At 42.3% G+C, this 20545-nt stretch overlaps 1 protein-coding gene across 3 annotated transcripts in view; it reads left to right on the top strand.

Moving 5' to 3' along the window:
* The window catches only part of gtf2h5 (general transcription factor IIH, polypeptide 5), a 29250-nt gene extending 9331 nt beyond the window's left edge, over positions 1 to 19919 (top strand). For all 3 annotated transcript variants that reach the window (XM_067989155.1, XM_067989156.1, XM_067989153.1), the window contains exon 3: positions 19528 to 19919. In XM_067989155.1, the coding sequence (XP_067845256.1) occupies positions 19528 to 19708 (181 nt within the window). In that variant the 3' untranslated portion in view covers positions 19709 to 19919. The remainder of the gene's footprint in view (positions 1 to 19527) is intronic.
* The last annotated feature ends 626 nt before the right edge of the window (positions 19920 to 20545 follow it).

The following is a 20545-nucleotide window of genomic DNA, read 5'->3' as shown; positions in this document are numbered from 1 at the left end:
AGTTTCCTTGCCCATGTTTGACGATTAATTCATACTTGTTCAAGTGACTATTAGTTTTGTCCCTGCTTTATTGTTTCTAAAAGCTTCCCCACCACTGAGGTTAAACTGACTGGCCTGTTGTTGCTGGATTTATCCTTGCACCCTTTTTTGGAACAAGGGTGTAACATTTGCAATTCTCCAGTCCTCAGGCACCATCTAAGGAGGATTGGAAGATTATGGCCAGCACCTCTGCAATTTCCACCCTTACTTCTCTCAGCAACCTAGGATGCATCCCATCTGGACCAGGTGACTTATCTAAAGTTCAGCCAGCCATTCCAATACCACCTCTTTATCAATTTTTAGCCCCATCCAGTATCTCAATTACAGATTTTACTACTGTAGAATCAGTCTGGGTGGAGTTAAGAAGCACCAAGGGGCAGAAAATACTGGTGGGAGTTGTCTATAGGCTTCCAAACAGTAGTGGTAAAGTAGGGGGCGGCATCATACAGGAAATTAGAGATGCATGTAACAAGGGTACTACAGTAATCACGGGTGACTTCAATCTGCATATAGACTGGCCAAACCAAATTAGCAATAATACTGTGGAGGATGAGTTCCTGGAATGTGTACGAGATGTTTTTTTTTTAGACCATTACATTGAGGAGCCAACCAGGGAACAGGCTATCCTAGATTGGGTATTGTGCAATGAGAAGGGGTTAATTAATAATCTTGTTGTGCAGGGTCCTTTAGGGAAGAGTGACCGTAACATGATCGAATTCTTCATTTAAGATGGAAAGTGAAGTAGTCCAATCTGAAACTGGGGTCCTAAATCTAAACAAAGGAAACTACGAAGGTATGAGGAGTGTGTTGGCTATGATAGATTGGGATATTCATTAAAAGGCATGACTATGGATAGGCAATGGCTAACATTTAAGGAACGAATGCATGAATTGCAACAGTTATACGTTCCTTTCTGGTGCAAAACACAAAAGGAAAAGCGGCCCAACCATGGCTAACAAAAGAAATTAAGGATAGTATTAGATCCAAAGAGGAGTCCTATAAAGTTCCTAGAAAAAGTAGCAATCCTGAGGATTGGGAGCAGTTTAGAATTCAGCAAAAAAGGACCAAGAGATTGATTGAGTGGGGAATAATAGAGTATGAGAGTAAACTTGCAAGGAACATAAAAGCAGACTGTAAAAGCTTCTCAAAGTATGTAAAAAGATAAGTGAAGACAAATGTAGGTCCCTTACAGTCAGAAACGGAAGAATTTATAATGGGGAATGAGGAAATGGCAGAGCAATTAAACAAATACTTTGGTTCTGTCTTCACGGAAGAGGACACAAATAACTTCCCAGAAATGCTAGGGAACCAAGGGACTAGTGAGAAGGAGGAATTAAAGGAAATTAGTATTAGTAAGAAAAAATAGTGCTGGAGAAATTAATGGGACTGAAAGCAGATAAATCCCCAGGGCCTGATAATCTGCATCCCAGAGTACTAAAAGAGGTAGCCATGGAAATAACGGATGCATTGGTTGTCATCTTCCAAAATCCTGCAGATTGGAGGGTGGCAAATGTAACCCCACTATTTAAAAAAGGAGGGAGAGAGAAAACAGGGAGCTACAGACTGGTTAGCCTAACATCAGTAGTAGGGAAAATGCTAGAGTCTATTATAAAGGATGTGATAACTTAGAAAATATCAACGGGATTAGACAAAGTCAACATGGATTTATGAAAGGGAAATCATGTTTGACATAACTACTGGAGTTTTTTGAGGATGTAGTAGATAAGGGAGAACCAGTAGATGTGGTGTATTTGGATTTTCAGAAGGCCTTTCATAAAGTCCCACATTCGTGTGCAAACTTAAAGCTCATGGGACTGATGGTAATATACTGACATGGATTGAAAATTGGTTAACACACAGGAAACAGAGAGTAGGAATAAATGGGTCCTTTTCGGGGTGGCAGGCGGTGACTAGTAGGGTACCGCAGGGATCGATGCTTGGGCCCCGGCTATTCACAATCTATATCAATGACTTGGATGAGGGAACCAAATGTAATATTTCCAAATTTGCTGATGACACAAAACTAGGTGGGATTGTGAGTTGTGAGGAGGATGCAAAGAGGCTTCAAGGTGATTTAGACAAGTTGAGTGAATGGGCAAATACATGGCAGATGCAGTATAATGTGGATAAATGTGAAATTATCCACTTCAGAACGAAAAACAGAAAGACAGTATTATTTAAATGGCGATAGATTGGGAAATGTTGATGTACAAAGGGACCTGGGTGTCCTTGTACACCAGTCACTGAAAGCAAACATGCAGTTGCAGCAAGCAATTAGGAAGGCAAGTGGTATGTTGGCCTTCATTGCAAGAGGATTTGAGTACAGGAACAAGGATGTCTTACTGCAGTTATACAGGGCCTTGGTGAGACCACACCTGGAGTATTGTGTGCAGTTTTGGTCTCCTTACCTAAGGAAGATTATACTTGCCATGGAGAGAGTGCAGCGAAGGTTCACCAGACTGATTCCTGGAATGGCAAGACTGTCGTATGAGGAGAGATTGGGTCGACTAGGCCTGTATACACTCAAGTTTAGAAGAATGAGAGGGGATCTCATTGAAACGTATAAAATTCTGACAGGGCTAGACAATCTGGATACAGGGAGGATGTTTCCCCTGGCTGGGGGTCTAGAATGAGGGGTCACAGTCTCAGGATATGGGGTAGGAAGGAGGACTGAGATGAGGAGAAATTTCTTCACTCCGAGGGTGGTGAATCTGTGGAATTCTCTACCACAGAAGGTTGTGGAGGCCAAGTCACTGAATATATTTGAAAAGGAGCTAGATAGATATCTAGACACAGAAGGCATCAAAGAGTATGGGGAAAGAGCGGGAATATGGTATTGAGGTAGAGGATCAGCCATGATCATATTGAATGGCGGACCAGGCTCGAAGGGCCGAATGGTCTACTCCTGCTACTATTTTCTATGTTTCCTCTTACTGTGGCTTTGGCAGCATCTTATTTGGTAAAGACAGATGCAAAGTACTCGTTTAGTACTTCAGCCATGCCCTCTGCCTCCATGCGTAGATCTCCTTTTTGGTCCTTAATTGGCCCCACCCCTCCTCTTACAACTCGTTGGCTATTTATATGCCGATACAAGACTTTTGGATTCCCTTTTATATTAGCTGCCAGTCTATTCTCATACTCGATCTTTGCCCTTCTTATTTCCGTTTTCACTTCTCTATACTTTCTATATTCAGCCTGGATCTCACTTGTATTATCAACCTGACATCTGTCATACCCCCTTTTTCTGCTTCATCTTACTCACTCTCTCTCTCTCTCTCTCTCTCTCTCTCTCTCTCTCTCTCTCTCTCTCTTTTAGTCATTCAGGGAGCTCTGGCTTTGGTTGTCTACCTTTTCCCCCTTGTGGGAATCTACCTAGACTGTACCTGAACTATCTCCTCTTTAAAGGCTGCCCATTGTTTGATTACAGTTTTGCCTGCCAGTCTTTGATTCCAATTTACCCTGGCCAGATCCGTTCTCAACCCACTGAAATTGGCCCCCCTCCAATTAATAGAATCATAGAAGTTTACAACATGGAAACAGGCCCTTCGGCCCAACATGTCCATGTCGCCCAGTTTATACCACTAAGCTAGTCCCAGTTGCCTGCACTTGGCCCATATCCCTCTATACCCATCTTACCCATGTAACTGTCCAAATGTTTTTTAAAAGACAAAATTGTACCCGCCTCTACTACTGCCTCTGGCAGCTCGTTCCAGACACTCACCACCCTTTGAGTGAAAAAATTGCCCCTCTGGACCCTTTTGTATCTCTCCCCTCTCACCTTAAATCCATGACCCTCGTTATAGATTCCCATACCTTATCTATGCCCCTCATTATTTTATAGACTTCTATAAGATCATCCCTAAACCTCCTACTCTCCAGGGAAAAAAGTCTCAGTCTATCCAACCTCTCCCTGTAAGTCAAACCATCAAGTCCCGGTAGCATCCTAGTAAATCTTTTCTGCACTCTTTCTAGTTTAATAATATCCTTTCTATAATAGGGTGACCAGAACTGTACACAGTATTCCAAGTGTGGCCTCACCAATGCCCTGTACAACTTCAACAAGACATCCCAACTCCTGTATTCAATGTTCTGACCAATGAAACCAAGCATGCTGAATGCCTTCTTCACCACCCTATCCACCTGTGACTCCACTTTCAAGGAGCTATGAACCTGTACTCCTAGATCTCTTTGTTCTATAACTCTCCCCAACGCCCTACCATTAATGGAGTAGGTCCTGGCCCGATTCGATCTACCAAAATGCATCACCTCACATTTATCTAAATTAAACTCCATCTGCCATTCATCGGCCCACTGGCCCAATTTATCAAGATCCCGTTGCAATCCTAGATAACCTTCTTCACTGTCCACAATGCCACCAATCTTGGTGTCATCTGCAAACTTACTAACCATGCCTCCTAAATTCTCATCCAAATCATTAATATAAATAACAAATAACAGCGGACCCAGCACCGATCCCTGAGGCACACCACTGGTCACAGGCCTCCAGTTTGAAAAACAACCCTCTACAACCACCCTCTGTCAATCCAATTTTGTATCCAATTGGCTACCTCACCTTGGATCCCGTGAGAGCTAACCTTATGTAACAACCTACCATGCGGTACCTTGTCAAAGGCTTTGCTGAAGTCCATGTAGACCACGTCTACTGCACAGCCCTCATCTATCTTCTTGGTTACCCCTTCAAAAAACTCAATCAAATTCGTGAGACATGATTTTCCTCTCACAAAACCATGCTGACTGTTCCTAATCAGACCCTGCCTCTCCAAATGCCTGTAGATCCTGTCTCTCAGAATACCCTCTAACAACTTACCCACTACAGATGTCAGGCTCACCGGTCTGTAGTCCCCAGGCTTTTCCCTGCCACCCTTCTTAAACAAAGGCACAACATTTGCTACCCTCCAATCTTCAGGCACCTCACCTGTAGCTTAAGTATTTTTACTCTAGATTGCTCCTTGTTCTTTTTCATAACTAATCTAAACCTTATGATACTATGATCACTGTTCCCTTAATGTTTTCCCGCTGACACTTGACCCACTTCATTCCCCAGAACTAGAGAACTAGATCCAGAAATGCCTCATTCCTTGTTGGGCCAGAAACATACTGATCAAGCAAGTTCTCCTGATCACAACTTCAGAAATTCCTCCCCCTTTTTGCCCTTTATTACTATCCCAGTCTATCCTAGGATAGTTGAAATGCCCCATTATCGCTACTCTATAGTTCTTACACCTCTTTGTAATTTCCCTGCATATTTGCTCCTCTGTATCCTTCCCACTAGTTGGTGGCCAGTAATGTAATGGCGCCTCTATTGTTCCTTGACTCGAACCAAATAGATTCTGTCTTTTATCCCTCAAAGTCATCCTCTCTCTCCAGCACTGCAATATTCACCATAATCAATACTGCCACCCGCCTCTTTTTTTCCTACTCTATCTTTCGTGCACACCTTGTATCCAGGAATATTTAGTACCCAATCCTGCCCTTTTTTGAGCCAGGTCTCCATTATTGCCACTCCATCATATTCCCATGTGGCTATTTAAGCCTGCAGCTCAACCTTATTTTACCACGCTTTGTACGTTTACACACATGCGCTCTAAACCTATCTTTGACCTTCTCGTATTCTCTTAGTCTGATCCCACCTAATACTGTGTTGTTTCTTACTCTAGTGCTGTCTGTCTCTCCCAATCCACTGTGCACTTTGTTTCTCCTTTCTAATGCTACATTCTGGGACCCATCCCCCTGCCAAATTAGGTTAAACCCTCCCCCAAAGCACGAGTGAACCTCCCCGTGAGGACATTGGTCCCAGCTCTGTTGAAGAACAACACATCCATCTTGAACAGGTCCCTCCTGCCCCAGAACTGGTCCCAATGCTCCAAAAATCTGAAGCCCTTCCTCGTGCACCATGTCTCTAACCATGCATTAAGCTGCCTTATCTTTCTATTTCTGTACTCACCATCGTATGGCACTGGGAGTAATCCAGGGATTACTACTTTTGAGTTCTAGCTTTTTAACTTCCTTCCTAGCTCCTGAAACTCTGACCGCAGGACCTCAGCCCTTTTCTTTCCTATGTTGTTGGTACCCACATGGACCATGACTTCTGGCTATTCCCCTCCCCCCCCCCCCCCACACAGAATGTTCTGCACCCTCTCTGTGATATCCTTTACCCTGGCACCAGGGAGGCAACACACCATGCGGGAGTCACGTCAGCATTCACAGAAATGCCTGGCCGTCCCCTCTGACTATCGAATCCCTTATGACTACGGCATTGATCTTTTCCATGCCCTTCGGCAATCTTATTTCTCTCAATTCTTCAACTACAATTTATTCACATCATTGGAAAATCTAACCAGTTTCCCTTTTTTTAAGCCTTTGATGATTCCATCCTATTTCTTTCATGTATCAAGATTCTTGGCCTCACTATCTCCCCTTATCTCTGAACATCCACATTTCCACCATTGCTAAAATGGTCTCCAAGAAGATCAGTTTTTCCTTCATGCCAAATGCATTTTCCATTAACACTTAGTGTTCTATCATGCCCAAGTCTATCAAAGACTTGAATATTGCGCCCTTATTTGTCTTGCATTCTTGGACAGGATGCAAGAAAAAACATGATGTTTGGGTGGGGAAAATCCCTCTTTCACCTCTACCTTTTGAAGCTAATTTTCTTTCTGTCTTTACTGTACCTCAGTTTAATCAAAACTACTATGGTCAAGGCTTCCCTTGTTCCTCTCAAGCTGCGAATACTCTGGCATACACCCTTTTTCTTCTTCCTACATTCCAATTGTGTTGAAATCAAGATATATCCCGCAGACACCTACTCTGAGCTCATTCTCAGATCTCAAAACTGTGGAATTCCTTAATTTCTTCATTCTTCGTTCCTCCTACAAACATAAGGTATTTGAAACCCACGCTTATTGTTACCGAATTACTACTTTCTGATTTTAATTTGCCTTCTCTTTTACTCTTTTCAACCTTCATTATCAGCCTTGTTTCCTTGCCTTGGTTTCTCAATTAACAAAAGTCTAGGAATTTTCATGTATTCAGGCTATACGGAACTGAACAGTGCCACTTGTTGCTTAAATGCAAGCAAAATCTCTGAGTAAACTATACCTGAAATGCTACACTCCCACCAGCCTGTGCACATGAAGTGATAACAAAGTTAGATCACAGCTCAAATACTTCTGTTACTGTTGGCACTAAGCCAGCCTTTCCATATCTTGAATAAATTGAACTGTAGCACTAAACTAAAAAAACAAACACAGAATGTTACTGGAGGCTGTGAAATATCTTGCTTGGAACAAGCAGAACTTAAATTAACTTTCTTCTTTATCTTAAAAAAAATTGTCAACTGCATTTTGTCATAATGGCCCAGATTTACAGTCAAAATAATGATGAGGCTAATGGCACTCACCGTTATTTATGTGCAAATTGCACTGCAACTTCAGGTGATGGCAGATGTTAAACATGGAAATCCAAAAGTTGCTGTCAGAGATGTGCAGCTCCGCTGTTAGCATCACGAAAAGGGGATCTCACTGTCTGCCTCACCATTCAAATGCACTGAACGGCGTGAAGTTCCTGTATTTTCGCAGTAGATACGAATCAAACTCTTCACAGAAAGATAAGGCAAGTCATTTCAAATCTAAGTACCCTTTTATTGACACTAATTACTGCCAGTCAACCTCTCTGGCACTGAAAATGAATTATTAGAACTCACCATTCTAACTTACACTTCCTTCTCAGTCCTATTAAGGAGATGCACAGTTGTTTGCCCTGTTCACTCAGATCCCAGATGCCCTGTAAAGGGTGGCGCACCGTTTCCATCTCTCACTTCCAGCAACTTGCGCCACAAAATATCATGACAGTTTTTTTATTATTATTATTTGTTCATGGGATGTGGGCGTTGCTGGCGAGGCCAGCATTTATTGTCCATCCCTAATTGCCCTTGAGAAGGTGGTGGTGAGCCGCCTTCTTGAACCGTTGCAGTCCGTGTGGTGAAGGTTCTCCCACAGTGCTGCTAGGAAGGGAGTTCCAGGATTTTGACCCAGCGACGATGAAGGAATGACAATATATTTCCAAGTCGGGATGGTGTGTGACTTGGAGGGGAACATGCAGGTGGTGTTGTTCCCATGTGCCTGCTGCTCATGTCCTTCTAGGTAGTAGAGGTCGCAGGTTTGGGAGGTGCTGTCGAAGAAGCCTTGGCGAGTTGCTGCAGTGCATCCTGTGGATGGTACACACTGCAGCCACAGTGTGCTGGTGGTGAAGGGAGTGAATGTTTAGGGTGGTGGATGGTGTGCCAATCAAGTGGGCTGCTTTATCTTGGATGTTGTTGGAGCTGCACTCATCCAGACAAGTGGAGAGTATTCTATCGCACTCCTGACTTGTGCCTTGTAGATGGTGGAAAGGCTTTGGGGAGTCAGGAAGTGAGTCACTTGATGCAGAATACCCAGCCTCTGACCTGCTCTTGTAGCCACAGTATTTATATGGCTGGTCCAGTTAAGTTTCTGGTCAGTGGTCACCCCCAGGATGTTGATGGTGGGGGATGCCGTTGAATGACAAGGGGAAGGTGTTTAGACTGTCTCTTGTTGGAGATGGTCATTGCCTGGCACTTGTTTGGTGCGAATGTTACTTGCCGCTTATCAGCCCAAGCCTGGATGTTGTCCAGGTCTTGCTGCATGCGGGCTCGGACTGCTTCATTATCTGAGGGGTTGCGAATGGAACTGAACACTGTGCAATCATCAGCGAACATCCCCATTTCTGACCTTGTGATGGAGGGAAGGTCATTGATGAAGCAGCTGAAATTGGTTGGGCCTAGGACGCTGCCCTGAGGAACTCCTGCAGCAATGTCCTGGGGCTGAGATGATTGGCCTCCAACAACCACTACCATCTTCCTTTGTGCTAGGTATGACTCCAGCCACTGGAGAGTTTTCCCCCTGATTCCCATTGACTGGCAAGGACGCGTGCTGTTCATTGACCAGCTACAGCAAATTCTGGGCAACACTTCTGTGACTACTAGGCTGACCTTAGATTTACTTTAGTCAGCCTAACATTTTTGCTTTCTACTCCTATCAAGTTATCTTAATTTAGCCATTTTCTATGTACACAAGTCCTTCCAAGACTTAAAAATTGTGCCCTCTGTGTTTTGCATTCATGGGCAGGATGCAAGAAAAAACATAATGGTTGGGTAGAAAATCTCTCTTTCATCTCTACCTTCCGGTCTTGTTTTCTCTTTGTCAGTCTGTACTATATCTCAATTTTATCAAAACTACTACTTGCAGCATTTTTGTCTTAAGCTTAATAGCCATTTATCTATTGATTATAAGACCAATAATTACTATTTCAGTCCAGCTAAGTCTCAGCCATGGCGTTTTTAAGGCAGCAGCATCAGGTGGATAGTGGAAAACCATTTGCAGCGATGTACTTAGAATTGTAGGGAGTCTTCGAATCAGGTTTCTCATGAAATACTGCTGTTTAAATTGAAAGCAGTGGGAATTCAGGGTAACACCTAGATGTGGATAAGACATTGGATGAAGGAAAGGAGCTTGCTAGGGTGTGTTTTTGGGAAGGGGAAATACTAAGTGTATTGCCTAGGGATCAGTGTTCCTAGTCTATATTAACAACTTGACTTCAAACACTTGACAAATTAGTCAAATTTGCAGATATACTAAACTGGGGAAGCAGTAAAATTGGAGGAAGCAGTCAAGGACCTACAAAAGTAGTTGGATACAATAGGGCAGAAGAGTAGTAATACATTTCAGTACAGACAAATGCAAGATACTGCACGTTGTAAGGATAAGTGGGTTTTGTACATATATAATGGATGGTATAGGAATCGTTAACTAAAGCTGAAAAGGATCTGGGCATCACAATAAACTCGGCACTTAACAAAGGTCATTGTGGAGCAACATAAAGCAAACCAAATGCTGAACTATATTGCCAGATGAGTTCAGAACATGTCATGCTAAAGCTATAGGTGCCCTGGTCAGACCACACGTTGAATACTGTGTTTAGTTTTTGTTACCAAGACAGAATGGAAACATTTGAGCTACAGAGGTGTTAGAGAAGATTCACCATCCACGATGTCGAAGGATTGAGTTGTGAAGAAAGATTGGAGAAACTGGGGTTCTTTAGTTTAACAGTAAAAGGATAGTTAAAGGAATGGTGGGGCCAATTAGGGACTGAAGAAAATCATCTTATGGAGGCAGAGGGCAAGACTGAGGTACTGAATGAGTACTTTACATCTGTCTTCACAAAAGAAGAGGATGAAGTTAATGTCGCAGTAGAGGAGGGAGTAAGTAGAGATATTGGTTAGGATTTTTTTTTAAATAGAAAGGGGGTGCTGAATGAGTTGCCATCACTTAAAGTTAACAAGTGACCTGGTCCAGATAGGATGCATCCTCGGTTGCTGAGAGAAACAAGGATGGAGATAGCAGAAGCTCTGACCACAATCTATCAATTTTCCTTGGATATGGGAGTGATGCCAGAGGACTGGAGGATTGCAAATGTTACACTCCTATTCAAAAAAGGGGAGAGGGATAAATTGGTAACTACAGGCCAATCAGTGGTGGGAAAACTACTAGAGACCATTGTCAAGGACAAAATTAATTCTCATTTGGAGAAGCATGAGTTAATAAAGGACAGCCAGCAAGGATTTGTTAAAGGCGAATCTTGTGTGACTAACCTGATTGAGTTCTTTGAAGTATCAGAGGGTGGATGAAGGTAGTGCAGTAGACTTTCAAAAGGCTTTTGGTAAAGTACCACATAACAGACTTACTCGGAAAATAGAAACACATGGGATTAAAGGGAAAGTGGCAACTTGGGTACGTAATTTGCTAAGGGATAGGAGGCAGAGAGTATTGGTGAACGGATATTTTTCTAACTGGAGAGAAGTAAGCAGTGGGGTCTGCCAGGGATTGATGATAGCACCATTGCTTTTCTTATATATAAATGACCTGGACTTGGGTACAGGGAGTACAATTTTGAAATTTGCAGATGATACAAATCTTGCCACGTAGTAAAGTGAGGAGGACAGTAGCAGACTTTAGGAGGACATAGACAGACTGGTGAAATGGGCAGACACATGGCAAATGCAATTTAACACTAAGTATGAAGTGATACATTTTGGTAGGAAGAATGAGGAGAGGCAATATAAACTAAATGGTACCATTTTAAAGGGGGTGCAGGAACAGAGACACCTGGGGGTATATGTACACAAATCTTTGAAAGTGGCAGGACAAGTTAAGATGGCTTTTTTTTTAAAAAAAAGCACATGGGATACTTGGCATTGTAAATAGGGGCATTTGAACACGGAAGTCACATTAAACCTTTACAAATCACTGGATAGGCCTCAGCTGGAATATTGTGTACAATTTTGGGCACCGCACTTTTTTTTAGGAAGAATGTCATGGCCTTGGAGCGGGTACAGAGGAGGTTTACCAGGATGATACCAGGGATAAGCGACTTCAGTTATGTGGAGAGATTGGAGAAGCTGGGATTGTTCTCCTCCTTAAAGGAGAGAAGGTTAAGGGGAGGCATGATAGAAGTATTCAAAATAATGGGAGATTTTGATAAGAGTGAATATGGAGAAACGGTTTCCTCTGGCAAGTGGGTCGATAACCAGCGGTCATAGATTTAATATCATTGGTAAAAGAACTAAAAACGAAATGTTTTCGCATAGAGGAATGTAAAGATCTGGAATGCACTACCTGAAAGGGTGGTGGAAGCAAATTCAATAGGAACTTTCAAAAGGCAATTGGATATGTACTTAGAGGACTAATTTGCAGAGTTATGGGGAAAAAACTGGGGCCTGGGACTGAATTGCACAGCTCTTTCAAAGAACCAGCACAGGCACAACGGTCTTAATGACCCACTTCTGTGCTGTGAGATTCTATGACTCTAAGTGAGTGACTGAGAGGTATGGAATTATACACAATATTAAACGGTCTAAATAAAGAAAACCCTGAGGATAATTTTGCGGTAAGTCAAGATGTTAGAACAAGGGGGCACATGCTAAAGATGGATAAAGGAAAGTTCAGGACGTGCCTGAAAGAACCTCTTCACACACAGAGCAATCTTCACTTGTAATGATCTTCCTGGTAGGTTCGTAGGAGCAAAAACCTTTGGATTCATAAAACACAGTTATGTAATACGATGGAGTGACTTCACAGTATCATGATAGGTACAGCACAGTAGGACGACAATCGGCCCATCGTGCCTAAGCCGGCTCTTTGAAAGAGCTATCCATTTAGTCCCATTTCCCCTGCTCTTTCCACATAGCCCTGTAAATCTTTACCCTTCAAGTATTTATCTAATTCTCTTTTGAAAGTTACTATTGAATCTGCTTTCATCACCCTTTCAGGCAGTGCATTCCAGGTAATTACAACTCGCTGGTTTTTTTTAAAAAAAAGTTTCGTCACGTCGCCTCTGGCTTTTTTGCCGGTCACCTTAAATCAGTGTTCTCTGGTTACCGACCCCTCGGCCACTGGTGACAGTTTTTCCTTATTTACTCTTATCAAACCCTTGATGATTTTTAATACCTCTATTACATCTCCCCTTACCCTTCTCTGTTCTAAGGAGAACAACTCCAGTCTTTCCCCATAACTGAAGCCCCTCATCCCTGGTATTATTCTAGTAAATCTCTTCTGCACCCTCTCTAAGACCTTGATATCCTTCTTAGAGTGTGGTACTCAGAATTGAACACAATACTCCAGCTGAGGCCCAACCAGTGTTTTATAAAACTTTAGCATAACTTCTTGCTTTTGTACTCTACGCCTTTATTAATAAAGCTGAGGATCCCATATGCTTTTTTTTTTAACAGCTTCTCAACTTGTCCTGCCACCTTCAAAGATTTGTGTGTGCACCCCCAGGTCTCTCTGTTCCTGCACCCCCTTTAAAATTGTACCATTTAGTTTATATTGCCTCTCCTTATTCTTCCTACCAAAATGTATCACGTCACACTTCTCTGCATTAAATTTCATCTGCCATGTGTCTGCCCATTTCACCGGTCTGTCTTCGTCCTCCTGAAGTCTGTTATTATCCTCCACCTTGTTTATTACATTTCCGAGTTTTGTGTCATTTGCAAGCCCTGAAATTATACCCTCTATACCCAAGTCCAGGTCATTAATATACTTCAGACTTCAGTTTTTTTTCCTGAGTGAATAAGATAGATGGAATAGCTTCTTTCACTGGTACTTATCTTGTGAAGACTCCTGCACCTGATCTGCAGGACCATGAAAGGTGGCACCTGAAGCAACGTCTCAAATGTAATTGTTGTGAAAAACTAAAGTGTGATATTTGAACTTCAGACAGGTTTTCTTAATTTACACAATGTGGCCTGTATTTTAAATTTTGATTTAAGTACTGATTGCTATACTTTGAAACGGACAGTAACCTGGGCTATGGGGAGAGTGCGGGGCAGTGGCAATAGATTTGGAGTGCTCTAATTAAGAGTCAACACACACACACGATCGCTGCCACCTTTTCTGTAAACTTCTATGGTTTGGTTCTAAACACAACGCAGGATCTTATTTAGGAGGTGCAGGAAGTACGATTTCTTTTTGGTGATTTTTTTTTTGTATTAATGAGGGTGATGGATGTCACTAATGAGGAATGAACACTTTCCCATTTCTGCTTAACAGTACCAGCATTGAGCACTCCCAGATTCAGTATAGGGCAGGGCAGATCATGTTCTACTGTGCTCCAATAATTTTCACCTCGAGCAATCTCTATCACCAAATACATTTTATTTTCCAGTTCCTGCATTAGTCATCCTTCCAGCTTTTCTGAGGTGTCATTGGATTGGTTAACAAACAGAAAACAGTAGGGATAAATGGGTCGTTTTCGGGTTGGCAGGCTGTGATTAGTGAGGTGCTGCAAGGATCAGTGCTTGGGCCTCAGCTATTTACAATCTATATTAATGACTTGGATGAAGGGACCGAGTGTAAAGTATCCAAGTTTGCTGACGATACAAAGCTAGGTGGGAAAGTAAGCTGTGAGGAGGACACGAGTCTGCAAAGGGATATAGATAGGTTAAGTGAGTGGGCAAGAGAGTGGCAGATGGAGTATACTGTGGAGAAATGTGAGGTTATTCACTTTGGCAGGAAGAATAGAAAAACAGAATATTTTTTAAGTAGTGAGAAACTATTAAATGTTGATGTTCAGAGGGATTTGGGTGTCCTTGTACACGAAATGCAGAAAGTTAACATGCAGGTACAGCAAGCAATTAGGAAGGCAAATGGTATGTTGGCCTTCCTTGCAAGGGGATTGGAGTACAAGAGTAAGGAAGTCTTGCTGCAATTGTACAGGGCTTTGGTGAGACCACACCTGGAGTAGTGTGTATAGTTTTGGTCTCCTTACTTAAGGATGAATATACTTGCCTTGGAGGCTGTGCAATGGAGGTTCACTAGATTAATTCCTGGGATGAGAGGGTTGTCCTATGAGGAGAGATTGAGTAGAATGGGCCTATACTCTTTTTGGAGTTTAAAAGAATAAGAGGTGACCTCATTGAAGCATAGAAGATTTTGAGGGGGCTTGACAGGGTAGATGCTGAGCGGTTGTTTCCCCTGGCTAGAGAGTCTAGAACTATGGGGCATAGTCTCAGGAATAAGGGGTTAGCCATTTAAGACTGAGATGAGGAGGAATTTCTTCACACAGGGTTGTGAATCTTTGGAATTCTTTACCTCAGAGGGCTGTGGAGAATATTCAGTTGTTGAGTATGTTCAGGGATGAGAGAGATTTTTGGACTGTAAGGGAATTAAGGGATATGGGGATCAGGCGGGAAAGTAGAGTTGAGGTCAGCTATGATCATATTGAATGGTGGAGCAGGCTCGAGGGGCTGTATGTCCTATTCCTGCTCCTATTTCTTAGTGCATCTACACACCAACTTCAGCATCACTGAAAAGCAGATTCTGTTTTATTGCAATGCTAAAGTTTGTGTATTGTAAACAATTTTACAACACCAAGTTATAGTCCAGCAACTTGGTGTTGTAAAATTTTTAAGATCACAGTGTAAGGGGGAAGTCAGATCATTCCTCTGATTCCATGTTTACACAAACTGGAATCAGAGGAATGATCTGACTTCCCCCTCATCCCAGGAATTAATCTAGTGAACCTCCATTGCACAGCCTCCAAGGCAAGTATATTCATCCTTAAGTAAGGAGACCAAAACTATACACACTACTCCAGGTGTGGTCTCACCAAAGCCCTGTACAATTGCAGCAAGACTTCCTTACTCTTGTACTCCAATCCCCTTGCAAGGACGGCCAACATACCATTTGCCTTCCAGTTTGTGTAAACATGGAATCAGAGGAATGATCTGACTTCCCCCTTACACTGTGATCTTAAAAATGAAACATCAGCAGCTGAAGGTTCCAAAGCTGAAATGCAGATTTCTAAACAGTGGAAACACGATCTGCATGCAGGCAGGAAACTTCCAATTTGCTATGTGTAGCGAATATGAGATTTTAAAATTGGTGCTGAAATGTGGGCTGTTTGTGATGTTTAGCTGCATACATTAGGAAGTGAGTAAAGGCTGCACAAATTCATTCCATCAGTCTGATTGGATTCAAACATGGGTCCTAGAGGTGGACGAGCAACGTACTAACCGTAGTCCATTGTGCCACCCAGCCCTCTGCTTTGATTGCTTGAGATATTAAAATTTGTTTAATTTCTTAGCTTAAGAATTGTACTTTTGAAATCTCTACTACAGTGACACGTTTTAAGTGCAGTTTCCTTTGTGAATATAGTCAGACTTTGCATTTGACATACACGTCATGTGAATTTGTTCAGCTAAAAATATTGAGTCCAACAGTATGATGGAGTTAATTAATATACACAACAACTTGCATTTATATAGCGCCTTTAACCCCAAGGTGCTTCACAGGAGCGTTATCAAACAAAACAAAATTTGTAATGGGACAGGTGACCAAAAGCTTGGCCAAAGTGGTAGGTTATAAGGAGCGTCTTAAAGGAGGGTGTGGGGGGGGAATTCCAGATCTTAGGGCCTAGGCAGCTGAAGGCACGGCCTGCAATGGTGGAGTGACTAAAATAAGATTCCAGATGAATTTGGTGAGTCCTCCTGTAGTGCAGCGATTACGAAGGATGTGCAAGAGGCAAGAATTGGAAGAGTGCAGAGATCGCGTAGGGCTGGAGGAGGTTACAGAAATAGGGAATGGCGAGGCCATGGAGGAATTTGAAAATAAGGATGAGAATTTTAAAATCAATGCGTTCCCAGATTGGGAGCCAATGTAGGTCAGTGAGCACAGGGGTGATGGGAGAATGGGACTTCGTACGATTCAGGATACGGGCAGCAGAGTTTTGGATGAGCTCAAGTTTATGGAGGGTGGAAGATGGGAGGATGACCATGAGTGCATTGGAATAGTCAAGTCTGGAGGTAACAATAGGCATGGATGAGGATTTCAGCTGCAGATGAGCAATGGCAGGAGCAGAAACGGGCGATGTTACGGAAGTGGAAGTAGGCGGTCTTGGTGATTGAGTGGCTGTGTGGTCGGAAGCTCATATTAGGGTCAAATAGGACGCCAAGGTTGCGAACGGTCTAGTTCAGCCTCACAGTGGCCATGGAGAGGGATAGGGATGGAGTCGGTGGCTAGGGAACGGAGTTTGCGGTGGGGACCAAAGACAATGGCTTTGGTCTCCCCAATATTTAGTTGGAGGAAATTATTTGCTCATCCAGTACTGTATGTCGGACAAATGAGAGAGGTGGTGGTGAGGTGCAGCTGGGTGTCATCAGTGTACATGTGGAATCTGACGTTGTGCTTTTGGATGATGTCGCTGAGGGACAGCATGTACATGAGAAATAGGAGGGGTGAAGGATAGATACTTGGGGGACTCCAGAGCAATGTTCCCTCTAATTTTTTTCGGCCATCTGTGGAATGAATTTGGGTTTGCGGACCAATATAAAGGCTGTGTGCGCCACCATTAAAAAAAGTCACAACTTTTTGAATAGAACATCTTTTTAGAAAACATTATTCAGGGTAAATAACAAACAGAACAAACGTACAAAATAATGGATAATTGTAAAAAATGTAATGTTATATTGGCTGATAAATTTGTGAAATGGCTTTCTTAAGTTGCGCTAGGATTGAGCAGACCAGTCGTCTTATATTTTATTAAAAATTATCTGATGGGAATGATTCCAATCAGCTTTTTGTTGAATCAGCTTAATGACTCTGACTGACTCAAACAGAAATAAATCGTGTGCAATCAGAATTTTTAAATTGAGTCAAATATAAAACAGCTGTCAAATCAGTCAGTGTGTGAATTTGGGGATAGGGAACAGTTTAATTAAAGCTCCTCCCCCCCACCTATTGAATCCTCAGCAGGGTTTAAAAAAATATTGCATTACAATTGTACATCTTGTAGGTCTTATTAGTTTTGGCTGCCTCTATGTAAGGCAGGGAGCAGTTTGGTCATGAACCTGAACTGAGGGAGGCAAAGGACAAAGATTAAAAAGAGACAATCCTTGGGGCAGCTGAGGGCTTTTGGATAGCAGTTGTATAAAACAATTTAAATCAACTTCATTGTTTTGATTGCAATGTACCAATGTGATTGGAAAGTATATTTTAGTACAATTGTAGAAGGATCTTTAATAACAATATTACACATGATCTGTGTCTGAATTACTTAATTTGTAAACATGAAATATGGAAATTGATGAATGATTATTACAATATGCCAGGTAATTTGGGTTCATTTGTAGTTTACTTCAGAAGCGAATGTTGAATAGGATGGTGACAAAAACTGTTAATTGCACTAATTGTAGACTCCCTCCAGTGTTATTTGCTACCAGTGCCTTAAATATGTTTGTCTTCAGTTCTCCACAATTTGCACTAGAGGTGAAAAGCTTTCATTTAATTAAATGCATCGCCTCACTGAATCCTCGCGTGCTGAAGTTTTCTGATTGGAAACTCAAATCAGTTTTTTTTGTGTGTGTGGGTCTTTTACATTTTCTCACACACACACACACTTTGTCCAATGAAAAAATATATATATCCATCCATCGGACAGTATACTATTTGTGGAGATCAGTCTCTGAGCAGCTGTACCACTGACTCACACTAGACGCCGACATCCGCAGTACTATGCTCCCATCCAACCTAACTTTAACTCCAGCCCTTGCTGCAAAGTGACGTCACCTCAGCAGCATCTCCACCAGAGAGCACTGTGCGGACGGAATGATGATGTGCGCGGCACATAACAAACTGCTGCGCAGCCGCGCACTGCACACAGCTTAAAGGGAGCAGTGCTCCAGAGGTAACGGTGCAAGAGCGGGAAGAGAAGCCATTGCAGCTGATTCTCTGGCTGCGACTGGATAGATAAGAATGGAACCAGGCGGGTGCAGTCCCACCCAGTTGGATGACGGCGGAGAGGCATTGGAGGAGGATGGTGTGCTTAACTGTTTCAAAGGCTGCAGACAGGTCATGAAGGATGAGGAGGGATAGTTTACCACGATCACAGTCATAGAGGATGTCATTTGTGACTTTGGTAAGGGCCGTTTCAGTACTGTGACTGGGGCAGAAACCTGATTGGAAGGATTCGAACATGGAGTTGTGGGAAAGATGGGCACGGATTTGGAAGGCAACAACACGCTCAAGGACTTTAGAGAGAAAAGGGAGGTTGGAGATGAGGCAGTAGTTTGCAGGGACAGAGGTGTCAAGGGTGGGTTTTTTGAAGAGGGGGGGTGATGACAGAGTTGAAGGGGAGGCAGAAGTACCTGAGGAGAGGGAACTGATGTTATCAGCTAACATGAGGGCCAGGAAGGAAAGTTGGGTGGTGGCCAGTTTGGTGGGAATAGGGTCGAGGGAGCAGGAGGTGGATCTTGTGATCAAGATGAGCTCGGAGAGGAACATGAGAGATGGGAGAGAAACTAGAGAAAGATATGAATTCAGGGTTGGGGCAGGGGTAACCTTAGGGGAACAGCCTTAATGGCATAGCCACTGAAATATTCTAACTGTATCTCTTCTGATGTTAACTCCATTCCCTCACCTTGAGCAAACCAGTTTCCACAGAAGTCACAGGCATTCACTGTTTAAACAGAAAGATTGAGTTGGGGGGGGGGGGGGGTGGTGGTGGAGAAAGATTTTGAAGCTAATAACTTATTATTGATCTTTAAATTGACATTGGCTTTCACTCTGTGTAGTTAGGAGAATGGTGGGACTCCCTGCTGTAGGAGCCATGGTATTTCCTGGTTGGAGAGCTCTGAATCATGGCTCATAACCTAATGAGAATTACTGTCCTCTGCTCTGACAGGAATCCAGTTTATGCAACATTTGTTCACATCATTCATGTGAATTTGCATAATTAACTTTACAGGGAAGTACCATGATATTTGTTCCAAGGTTGCGGTATGTTCGTTTCTGCATTAATAAAGGTGGGTGGTTTCACTCGAATGGAGTGGTACACTGTGAGTGGACTTTGACATTAATATTAGTGTACTTTCTCTTCAAATTTTTGTCTTTTTAGTGACCCAGCCATGAAGCAATTCTTGCTGTACTTGGATGATACAAATGCTTTGGGGAAAAAATTTATAATTCAGGACCTGGATGAAACTCATCTATTTGTCCTGGCTGAGGTCGTTCATATCTTGCAAGAAAAAGTTGGGGACTTAATGGACCAAAACTCATTTCCAATAACGCAGAAGTAAAAAAAAAAGCCATGAGTGACTTAAATGGCAGACTCGTATCTTGAGATATTTCACGGAGATGAATTAATGCTTCAATGACCTTCTGGTACAAGGAGCCTGGAAAGAAATGTACAACAGTTTAGCAGAGCAATTGATGTAAGAATTTTATGTTACAATAAAAATACTTTTGATACACGAGTGCATATCCATGTGCACTTGTGTTTTTACTGGCTATGAATTTTTTTTTATTGCAGGATATTGGCAGAAAAGTAAAATATAAATGTAAAGTTGCTCCAGATTGAATCCAGAGGTGCTTACATATGAATATACAAAAGCATAGAACCTGAAAAGGCCATTTGGCCCACTAAGTCACTCCTACAGACCATGTACACTCAACCTTATCATAGACTCCACTCCACCCATTTGTGTTACTGAATTCCCAAAGGAATCAAACAAAACTAAAATATTTGTTCAGCTCTATCCCACCACCACTGGATACTTTCAATTGATGATCGCTAATCACACCCATTCCTTTTTGCTCTTTACCTTTGCTGAGGACACCCTCTCATCATGTACATCTTTTTCAATACGGATTACATTTATATTAAAAAATCAATCTGCGCCTCAGCCCATTTTTGAATGCTGTTCATATCCCTTATATGGCTACATGGTATCTTCATCAAATTTCATAGGCAAGAGCACCTTTTGTAACAAGTCATTTATGAGCACTACAAATAGCTGGGAACCCAGAACAGACTCCTCCAAAACTCCACTGACAGAGATTTTACCATTTATCATTACCTGCTTCCTATTGCTAGGTCACTTTTTGATCATCTGTCTAATTTACTATTAATTCAT

Source organism: Heptranchias perlo, chromosome 8 (assembly GCF_035084215.1).
Source record: "Heptranchias perlo isolate sHepPer1 chromosome 8, sHepPer1.hap1, whole genome shotgun sequence".
In the NCBI taxonomy this organism is placed as follows: Eukaryota; Metazoa; Chordata; class Chondrichthyes; order Hexanchiformes; family Hexanchidae; genus Heptranchias; species Heptranchias perlo.
The sequence above is the reverse complement of the archived record's forward strand: the minus strand, read 5'-3'. Positions and strand labels throughout refer to the sequence as shown.